Source organism: Pteronotus mesoamericanus, unplaced genomic scaffold (genome assembly GCF_021234165.1).
Source record: "Pteronotus mesoamericanus isolate MK-2021 breed Mesoamerican mustached bat unplaced genomic scaffold, CSHL_Meso_final scaffold_476, whole genome shotgun sequence".
Taxonomy (NCBI): domain Eukaryota; kingdom Metazoa; phylum Chordata; class Mammalia; order Chiroptera; family Mormoopidae; genus Pteronotus; species Pteronotus mesoamericanus.
Window position 1 is genome coordinate 1,174,241 of NW_026555318.1, and position 10,952 is coordinate 1,185,192.

The following is a 10,952-nucleotide window of genomic DNA, read 5'->3' on the forward strand; positions in this document are numbered from 1 at the left end:
TATAGTCCCCCCACCCTCTCCTCCACCTCTTCCTTGGCCCTTCCCCCTCCCCTTCCCCAGTCCGGCTGAGTCCTGGAAGTTCCCCCAAGCTGGTATCCAGCTCAGCCTTCCAGGCCCCTGTTCTTTTCACCCCCACCCCCAACACACACATTGTTGCTGGTCTTTCAGCCTCCTGCTCAAGGGCTGTGCCCCCCGGAAACATCTCCCCGTGAGCCTGGGCAGGAGTGAGTGCTCCCTCCTTTTGCTCTGCCAATGCAAGAAACACCCAAACCTGGAAGAATTTTTTATGAGTTTATAACAACAATTGCCAGGAAGCAAAATCTCAGTGAATCGAGAAAATGCTCTGGAAAATGGCAGTTTTACCACTTACTTTATACATCAGAATCAAAGGGGAAGATGAAAGGGGGTTACATGAAATTCACTGGCGATGGGTTAGGGAGGTGGGAGGAAGCAAAGCAGGGGTTGGATAAAGAGGAAAAGGAATAGAGGGACACTTCTCTTCCATTTGTGGATATAGGGGAGTTAACGGTGACAACATGGTACCACCACCAGCAAGGGCATTTGAAGTCTCCGCTCGGGTGCAGCTGTGCCCTGAGAGGCCTGGGGAGGGAAAGGAAGTTACCCTGGCATCCGGAAGCTGTTACCTTCGACGCAAAAAAAGACAATGGACAGGCTCGGTTAAGGTGAAGATTGACGTTTGTCTGGGAAGATAGTGGTCTAGGATGTGACAACCTGCCAGGACCTGCTTGTAGTTAGGAAGTTCTAATGTCTGGCTGCCCTGTGGGGTTACTTCCAGTCTCTGAGTGTGGAAGCCAGCCGTGCCCGCCTCCCCTGAGCTGTCAGTGTTATAACGCGGTCGCTTTTCCCTCCACAGTTCCCACCCGCTCCTGCGCAGACGCAACTCCTGGCACCTGCGCTCTTTATTACAACGGTTTGTTTGAGGCCTAAACGCCTACTGGTTTCATATTCCGGAATGGCGGCCGACAGAGTGGCTGCTGGCCCCAGCACCCCCAGATTTCCCCCAGTTATTTCAGAAAGACCCCAGGGGAGTGCCTCGCAGTGCTCACGTGTCGGCTGCTGGGCTGCGTGGGTGCGCTCTGCCGTGCCTCCTGCTCCAGCCCCGCCGGTCCACCCACGCTCCCGGGCGGCCTGGGAACACCGCCGCGGCGCCTGCAGGGCTGGCGCTGTGCTCCTAAAGCCCCTGATCGTCGGGGAGCCAGAGCAGGAGGGGCTCCCCCTGTCCAAGGCATCAGGTTGAAGGAGCCTCCTTCACCCAGACTCTTTCCAAATCCCTCTTGAAAAGTTCTGCCACCTTCTCACTCCTTCCACCCTCTTGCTTTTTAAAGGGAAGAACCAGTGCAAAGGAGCAGTGGGGGCAAGAACCTAGAAACCTTTTTAGGAAGACTCTTCTCCCCACATCTGCCACTCCTCCTAACTCAGGACTGGAGTATCATGTGAATGAGTGGGGACAAAGAGGTCAATGTTGGGTGCAAGGAGGGAAAGAAGTATTTGCTATATTAAATATAGCCAATTCTCAATGTCCATCGTATAGGGTTTTTTAAGAAGTGTAAAAAGTTTTCAATTAGAGTTGACATACAATGCTATATTGGTTTCAGGCGTATGGCACAGTGATTAGATATTTATATCCCTTAGGAAGTGATCACCTGATAAGTCTCGTACGCAGCTGGCACCGTACATGGTTATTTCAATATTATCGACTATATTTCCTGTGCTGTTCTTTCTATTCTCACAACTATTTTGAGTTTCTTAAGAAATTATTTATTTTTTAGTTAACAAGTAACACATAAATACATTCCAGTTGTAAAAATTAGAACAGCAGCGGTGAGCTTGGGTTCCCCTTGACCACCCTCCTTCAATCAGCTTCTCTCCAAGGAGATCGCTGTTGTCGGTCTGGTGTTTCCCTCCCTCCTTGGGTGCTTCTGCGCATACTCATGTGCGCCTGTAGAAATAAGTGATCTTTTAAGTGTATGTCAGCATCAATATATAATTATAAGTGCTGCTCCCTCGCTGCTTTCATTTTACCCAACAACTGGTCCTTTAGACTTTTCACAACACTACATATTGACATTACTCATTCTGTTTAATTTCTTCTTGCTTAACGTGGCTGTCACATAGTTGACTCGACATCTCTTTACTAGTGGTTGTTTCTGTCTTTCCATGGTCACAAACAATGCTTCTGAGACTGTCCTTTTATATGCCTCCTTGAATACATGGACAAGGGGTTCTTTGGGATGAATACGGAAGATCGGTGTGCAGGGTACACACACTGTTTGAAGGAAGACACTGACAAATGGCTCTGCCAAGGGGCCGCTGCAAACCGCCTCTCACCAGCACGTTGGAGGGCATTCATTTGCCCGCAGCTTCTCCAACGCTCGGCATGATCAGTGTTTGTAATTTTGCCAGCCTGATAGGGAAGAGTGAGTCTCCCGGCTTCTCCTGGCTGCCTGAATTAAGAGTCTGGCAGGGAGCCTGGTGCTGTTTGTAGAAACTTCCAACCAGCCCTGTTCACAGTCCCATCATCCAGATCCCTGGTGCCCCAATTCCTGAGCTTCTGAGGTTTGTGTGGACAATTTGCTTGTTTTTGGTGGGCAGATTATTTCCTTTGGTAGCCCGGCACCATGCCTGACAAATAGGGGATGGGACTTGGTACAGGTTCCTTGAAGGGAGCAGCAGGTGAGGAAATACCTTGTGCATCTCACGCTCACGGCCCCAGGGGAAGGGGATGGTGTTGATTTACATGGCAGGCAAGTTCCTGAAGTCTTGTGCGCTGTTACCTTTCTCTCCTCCAGCTTCCAGATTTTGCTCTGTTTCACATACATGAGCCCATTTCTTCTACTGGGCTGAGCTCTGAGCCTCGCATAAATGACCTGCTGACTGACCAAATAAATGATTGGTATCCAAGCAGGGAGGATAAGTTAGGACCTTGGTGGGTGATAAGTATGCCTTTCCCAGCCGGAGGATTCTTTCTCCAGGCCAGTGGAGGAAGGCATCTTGATGCCCATCCTGAGACAGGAGGGACAGTGTTAGCGGTTGGGATTGTGGCTTTAGGGATTTAAAGATCTGGGCTTGAACCCCGGGTCCCTTACTTGTGTGACCTTGGTCAAGTTATTAATCTTTTTGAGCCTCCGTTTTCTTGTCTGTTAAATGGGGATGATAACACTTAGCTCACAGTATTAGCTGGGATGATGTGTATGAAGTGTTTAACATAGTGGCCGGCACAGTAGATGTTGGCCATCATCATTGTCACCTTCGTCATCATCAGCATTGCCATCATTATTGTCATGGGCATCATCACACCATTTCATTCCACCCAGGGACCAGGACTCTCATTCCCACTTCTTTCCAGGGGTTAACCCCCCCCTACCTTTAACCTCTGCCCTCTGGGAATGGCAATCCACATTAATTAAGTGTAGGAAGCTTCTTGGAGGTCCAGGTGGAGCTGCAGAGAGAGCCCTTGGTCTCAGGACTTGGAAACTAATCCCAGCTGCTTCAGTGAGCCTTGTGGCCTCAGGCAAGTCACTTAACGGCCTGAGCTCCTTTGGGCTGGATTGGCATTTCCTATGATATGTGGGTTATGTTTTTCCCAGTAATCGCCCATCTATAGATCAAAACAATTTTCGATTTATTTTATATGAAAATAAAGATTAAAATGTGAAGACAAAATAAGCTATAAAGATGGTCCGCATAGCATAGCATTAAGAGCAAAACTGGCCACGATCTAAACATCCAACAAAGGGATTGGTTAGTTTAGGGGATGGGTTATTAGTAGTTGTTACCTGACAAAAGATTCCACGGTCCAGTATATTTGGGAGATTTTGGTTAAACAGTTACATCATAATCCTTACAGTAATAATTATCATAATAACATGCTATTTAACAATAACATCCTATAATAAAATAATGACATTGAGTGTTATTTGCCAGGCACCATGATGAACCCTTTACAAGCACCATCTCATTTACCCCTTAAAACAACTCTACAAAGTAGATTGTTATTGATTCTTATCTCTATTTTACAAAGGAGGGACAGAGGTTTTCAGAACCTTTGGTCCTGCGCATTGTGAATCTCTAAAAGGGAGCAGGCACAAGCAGTGTTTCTGACCTTGCCTGATAACAACCCCCCGCCCCGTTCACACAGGCATCTCATGCTGCAGGGGGCTCTGTAGAAATGAGCTGGGGGAAGGCCAGGCAGGATCCTCTCTGGATCTCTTTGAGCTCTGACCTTCCCTTTTTGGCATTCCTGACCCTGTGCACCCCTCCACAGCAAACCAGGGTCTCCAGCCTGGAGGCCGGACCTTGAGGAAGGCCCTCCACTGGTTGGGTTCTGCCCTCATGCAGCCAGAGGCAGATTGGAGATACCTGGTCGTGGGCAGTCTGTTTACTGAATGGGAACAGACGCTTGACTCTCAGTTCCCTATCTAGGGAGGTCAACCTGTACTGATGGTTCTCCTGAGCCGTTGGTGTGCCTGAGAAGTGTTCCAAAGCCACACAGCTCATGGTCGAAGGTGCTAGACACTGTTTGGGCCAGAGAGCCAGGATTAGGGGATCCTCCCGGACTCCAGCCTACACTTCAGTCTGGGGCATGAGATTTGGGGGGAAGGGACTTAAAGGAGTTGTTCTGGAGCTGGGACTTCCTTGGAAGGGAGGGCAGGGCTGTTGTCACACTAGGGAACCTACACCAGGGGGTGAGGGGGTCAAAAGACTGGAAGCCAGACTCTGACACTCCTGGCTGTGGACCTCCGGCAAGTCACTGGCCCGGGGGGTCTCTTTTTCCTCATCTGTAAAACAGGGATAAGAAATACCCTTTCTGTAGGGCTGCCATGAGGACCCAAGGAGGTTTGAAAAGCATTGGTAAAAGGTGCTATACTACAGCCTAATGATTATGGCCTTGGGGCCGGGCGTTGGGACTTGAAACCCTCTGAAGTTTCGGGGGCTCACAATTTCTTAATCTTTGGGGGAGAACCATTGGTTCTATTCTTGGTTTCTAACAGGAAGTCCCTTTCCAGACCTTCCTATCAGGCCAGAAAAACAGACACTCTGTCTGGGCTTAGTGTACACAGCAACTATCAGCCCATCTCTCCTTCCCCCTTGAGGAGCAGGCCTCCTCCTTTGGGCCAAATAAAGAGTGACTCATGGCCAGACCAGCCCAGGTGGCTACAGGCTACAACCTTTGTGAAGGTCCAGCCACACCCTGTGTTTGCCTTTTCCCTATTGGGGACCGACCCACCTGTCGGCTGGTTCACTGGTATAAACAGCCTGAGGCTGGTATTTGTAGCGGCTCAGGGCTACTCCCAGGGGTGGGGGTAGCAAGGTGCGGAGTTTCCCCTCCCTGCTCCTGGATAAGTTGGTGGGTGGAAGACAGTTTCTTGGGGCCTAGTTTTAGAGTCTGGGGACAAGTCTTCATTTAGCCACAGGTGACCCAGATGATACTATGCAGAGAGAAGGGCTGATATTTCATGGGGGGAAACTGAGGCCTGGAGATGGGGAGTGACTAGACCATCTCCCTAACACCCTGTCAAAAGGTCATAGGGCCTCTGTCCTGAGACTGGTGACTGCTCCGACATAAGCATAGATGCTGGTGACAGTGCTGGTGAGGGGCGGGGCCCCTGGGGTCCATAAATGGGCTGCGATGTCGGCAGTGCCCTGCAGTGTCTGGCAGGAGACCTGGCCCTTCACAGGGATCAAAAAGGGGGCGGGCCATTGAGCTGGATGGAGAGCAGGGTTGGGGCTGAGTGGAGAGGAGGAGCTCCTTCCTCTATTGTTACAACTCCACTTTGTGGGCCTCTTTGCAGACCCCCCCAGCCATCCCTGCGCTAGGATGAGATTGCTAGGTACAAGGGGTCAGCCTCTGACGCCCTCCTTCAGATGCTCATGAGGAGAGGGATTCCACCCCATTTTTGTCTCTGGGTGGCAGGTGCTAAATGTCTCATGGGCAAGCTACTTGCGTCCCTCAGCTCAGACACTGTCCCGTTTCCCCCCACCCCACCCAACACGAATCCTTGAATGAATGCAGGCTTTTGGGGCTGGAAGGTAGGGGTTTGTCCTGGTGGGGGGAGGGGTAGGCTGCTGAGAGTCGCGGATTGAGGGGTCAGCCCCCAGGCGAGAGGGGCCCTTTGCAGTCCAGCTACAGACCTGCTCCCAGGAGCCTGTTGCCAGCTTGTGGCTTTGCAGGGACACAGCAGGGCAGGGCAGCTTTGTCTCAGGAGGCGGGGGAGGGTGCAGGTCAAAGCACCCGCATGTAGGGGGCGGGGGCCGGTGAGGGAGAATCGAGGTGGGGGTGTGCCCCAAGGGGTGGGCTCTGAGAGGCTGTAATTCTGAGTGGGGGCAGGGGCTCAGAATAGGATTCTAAAGGGGGACTCTCAGTGAGTGATCCCTGGGGGGAGTTGAGAGGGGAGGAGGATATTCTCTGAGGGACCTTAATTCTTGAGGGGCTTCAAACCCGTGGTGATCTTAATGAGGGAGGCTCAGAGTGTGAACTGGGAGTGGGGGGGTCTAAGTAGGTGTGTGCGGGGCGGGGGGGGGGGGGCGTCAAAGATGGGAACCAGGGGCCCTGTGATAAGGGGGCGTGCCGAGCGGGCTGGGTGGGGCCCCTCCCCGCAGGGCAGGAGCCTCCGGCCCCTGGGAGGGGAAAGCTGGAGGCAGAGCTACCGGGAGCTGACCAATGGCGAGAGGGCCGGTGCTAGCACTCAGGAGCCTGCAAATTCCTCGGGGCTCAGATATCCACCCCGACCTCTCCCTCTCGCCACCTCCCCCCGTTCCCCCCCCCCCCCCCCCGCCCACCTCGGGCATAAAAAGCTCCAGGTGCGAGCCGCGCCACTACTGCACCGACCACTGCTTCTTTGGCTAGTGTCTCTGCTTCCTAGTTCGCCATGACTTCCTACAGCTATCGCCAGTCGTCGGCCTCCTCGTCCTTCGGGGGCATGGGCGGCGGCGCCGTGCGCTTCGGGACGGGAGTCGCCTACCGCGCGCCCAGCATCCACGGAGGCTCGGGCGGCCGTGGCGTGTCGGTGTCCTCTGCTCGCTTCGTGTCCTCGTCCTCTTCTGGGGGCTACGGCGGCGGCTATATGGGCACCATGGTCGGGTCCGACGGGCTGCTGGTGGGCAACGAGAAGATCACCATGCAGAACCTCAATGACCGCCTGGCCTCCTACCTGGAGAAGGTGCGCGCCCTGGAGGCGGCCAACGGCGACCTGGAGGTGAAGATCCGCGACTGGTACCAGAAGCAGGGGCCCCGGCCCTCCCGCGACTACAGCCATTATTACCAGACCATCGAGGAGCTGCGGGACAAGGTGGTCGACGGCGGGACGCGGGAAACGCACCTGTCGCGCAACCCAGCCCAACGGGCAGGGCAGAAGGGAGGCCGGGGCAGGAGGCGCCCAGGCCACCTCCGGGGGTGGGGGGCGGGGGGCGGGGGGTACCGTAGTGAGCCCGTTAGGACAGGGGAGGGCTGCAGGGTGGGGCCCAAAGAAGCGGGCAGGTGAGGTAGTGCAGGACAAAGGGACAGGAAGTGGAGGCCTGGGTGGCAGGACCTGGGCTTGGAACTGGGGGCGGGTCAGTGGGTGGGGCATGTAGCAGGGGCGGGGTTGGAGGGTGGGGTGTCCGAGGAAAAGGGGTCCTGAGGAGTGGGAGGACTAGACACAGACGTGGGCGGATCTGAGGTCTGGGCCAGGGGCCGTCTTTGCTGGAGGGAAATGAAGAGTTTGGCCTGGGAGGAATCTAGTCCGCTTCGGGCTCGCCCCGCCCCTGCTGCGCGCCCCCTACCCCCGCCCCCGCCACGCAGGGCCCTCTGCATTCCTTTTCTCGACTGGGCAGGTCTGGTTTCCATCACACTCTGGCCTTTCCTCAGGGGACCACCTGAGAAGTGGGAGAAGCTCTCAGAAGAATGGGAGAGGCCAGCAGGGGCCCTGGCAGGTTCAGAAGGGACATAATGCTGTGGCTTCTGAACCGGATAAAGAACCCCTGGGGTCCTCTGTCACCCAGAGGAGGACCGGGTGTGATAGCACGTCTCTGAGCCCTGGGCTGGAGACCCAGGTCTGAAACGCAGGCTCTTAGAAGGGCCCTGGGAGCCTGCAGGGCGGGGCTGGGTCTCCACACACAGGGAAGAGCTTGGAGCTCTGTCCTGAAGACAGGCAAGGGAAGCCAGGGGGATATTTAATGGCCCCACGTGCTGGGTGTTCCCACGGCTCTGCCCAGCATCCACCGTGCACTTGGCATGGTGCTGGGTACTGGGGCATAGATCATATCTTAGACAAGGAGAGCAGGCTAGAGACATACAGTGTGTTCCCACTTTTCAATTCGTGACCTCAGAGAGGAACTACATTTTAAGGTGGGTCCTCACATTCTCTCTCTCATACACACACACACAATGGAGATAAAAGTTTCTTGCAACCAGCCTTACCCTACTGTGAGCGATCCCTTCTGCTATGTCCTGTTCTGTTTCATTGAAAAGCTGTGCAAATCACCATGCAGTAAATGACTATGGGTCAAGACATGGATGCCAGTAGCTTAAACAATGGTGTGACCATGCCCCTCAAGTGCGGGACTTGAGATTGAGGGTGAACGTGGACAAGGGATCCTGAACTTCACTTCCCACCTGGTGAAATAGGTGCACCCACTGACCTGACAATGAACGATGAAGTACAAGGTGCCTGGCACATAATAGAAATCTCTCCCCTGAGGCAGGATGCTTCGAGTGGGGGGCACAGTCACGGGGTAACCCCTGACAGTTCCCTGCATCTGGCTTGCATGTCACTACAGACAGCCCTCCTTGACACCATTTAGAGTTTCCCTGGGCACACGTCTCAGAGACTTCCTCGGCAGGCTTACCCAAATGCTCAACCTCGCCCCTCCCCCCATCACCTGCCCCCGGGCTCAGCCTCCCGAGCAGTGGTGAGAAATTATGCTTCAACTCCTGGGCAGGGACTGATTCCAACACCTCCCAGGGAGCAGGCCTGTGGGCAGGTGGAGGGGGCGGCTGGGGTTTGTCTTCAGGGAGCGGGCTCATATTCATTTGCTCCACTCTCTGAAAAGGAAGTGGTGGGCAGTGCCAGTGTGCTGAACTGCCAGTCTCTGTCTTCCAGATTCTTGGTGCCACCATTGAGAACTCCAAGGTCGTCCTGCAGATCGACAATGCACGCCTGGCTGCAGATGACTTCCGAACCAAGTGAGCATCTGTGCCCTGGTGGGCTGCAGAAGCCAGGGCGGGGCCCGGGAGGCAACCCCAGGCCCTTCTGGGGGCTCAGTGCAGTGGGGGGACTGGCCCGAAGCACATGTGCATGGACTCAGGGCCCTGGAGAGGTGAGGAGGTCTTTGGAGGCACAGAGGAAATGGTGGCCTGACAGCACCTCTTTCCGCTGAAAGGTTTGAGACAGAGCAGGCCCTGCGGTTGAGCGTGGAGGCCGACATCAGTGGCCTGCGCAAGGTGCTGGATGAGCTGACCCTGGCCAGGGCCGACCTGGAGATGCAGATTGAAGGCCTGAAGGAGGAGCTGGCCTACCTGAAGAAGAACCACGAGGAGGTGGGTTTCCAGCTGGGCCACCCCAGCTTTCTAGGGCTGAGGACACTTCTGTGTCCTGCACCCTCGGACCGTGGCCACACTTGCTGTACTTCAGCATGGCCGCAGGTGTGGAGTGTGGCTTCCAGGGTTCCAGCAGGGGATGGCTGTGGCCCATTCCATCCCGCAGTGCTAGCCCCTAGGCTGGCACCTGAAAACCAGCACCCTTTGGCCTGAGAAGGTAGGGGAGTTACCTGGCCCAGACCAAGCAGGCTCTGGGCCCTGACATGCCCATCTCTGCTCCATATTTCCAGGAAATCAGTGTCCTGAGGAGCCAGGTGGGTGGCCAAGTCAGTGTGGAGGTGGATTCCGCTCCTGGCATTGACTTAGCCAAGATCCTGAGTGACATGAGAAGCCAATATGAGGTCATGGCTGAGAAGAACCGGAAGGATGCTGAAGCCCAGTTCATTATCAAGGTATGAAGAGGGAAGCAGGTGCCCTTTGGGGAGGTGGCAAGGAGAGAGGGCTTGATTCTCGGAGGCGAAGGCCTGACTCTGCTCATTTCCTCTGCCTCCTCCCTTATTGCAGACTGAGGAGTTGAACAAGGAGGTCGCTGGCCACACGGCGCAACTGCAGACTAGCAAGACAGAGATCACTGACCTGCGCCGCACCCTCCAGGGTCTGGAGATTGAGCTGCAGTCTCAGCTCAGCATGGTATGTGTCTTCCCCGCCATGAGATGCACACTCATGTCCTTGTAGACTTGGGCTGTCTGGGCAGTGGCTGGGCCCATGCGCTCCTTGGGAACCAGGCTCTGCTGAGTTGCCTTGTCTCTCCCTGACCTCAGAAAGCCGCCCTGGAAGGCACCCTGGCGGAAACGGAGTCCCGCTTTGGAGCCCAGCTGGCACAGATCCAGATGCTGATCAGCAGCATCGAAGCACAGCTGAGTAATGTGCGTGCTGACATCGAACGGCAGAACCTGGAGTACCAGCAGCTCATGGACACCAAGACGCGGCTGGAGCAGGAGATCGCCACTTACCGCAGCCTGCTCGAGGGCCAGGATGCCTATTACAACAACCTGCCCACCACCAAGACTGCCTAAGTGCAGCAGCCTCCCTGGTTTCCTGCTTCCAGCAGAGGGATGGATGCTTCTGGGTAGGGGCGTGGGAGGGGCGGGACCTTTACCTCTGTCTCCTCCTCTGACCCGTCAATAAAACTTTATGGCCTAAGGGAGGAAGGGCATCAAGTTTATTATTTTAGTCCGTGGAAATGGGCCAGGGCTTGGCCTCGTTTTAGGTTTTATTTGGACCAGAGTCCAGCCTGTCCCAGGAAATGGAGGGGAGGGTGCTCACAAACTCCAACTATTACAGTAATTCTGTCTGCAGATGTCTTCATTAATCTGTGTTTTAAAACAAGCTTATAAAATAAGCACTGCTCCCA

The 10,952-nt window shown here is 54.7% G+C and overlaps 1 protein-coding gene across 1 annotated transcript; it reads left to right on the plus strand.

Moving 5' to 3' along the window:
* Positions 1–6,842: 6,842 nt before the first annotated feature.
* Positions 6,843–10,726, plus strand: KRT19 (keratin 19). The gene is made up of 6 exons (XM_054593760.1): positions 6,843–7,310; positions 9,102–9,184; positions 9,382–9,538; positions 9,829–9,990; positions 10,103–10,228; positions 10,360–10,726. The coding sequence occupies exons 1-6, from the start codon at positions 6,891–6,893 to the stop codon at positions 10,612–10,614; spliced, it is 1,203 nt and encodes a 400-aa protein (XP_054449735.1). The 5' UTR covers positions 6,843–6,890; the 3' UTR covers positions 10,615–10,726.
* The last annotated feature ends 226 nt before the right edge of the window (positions 10,727–10,952 follow it).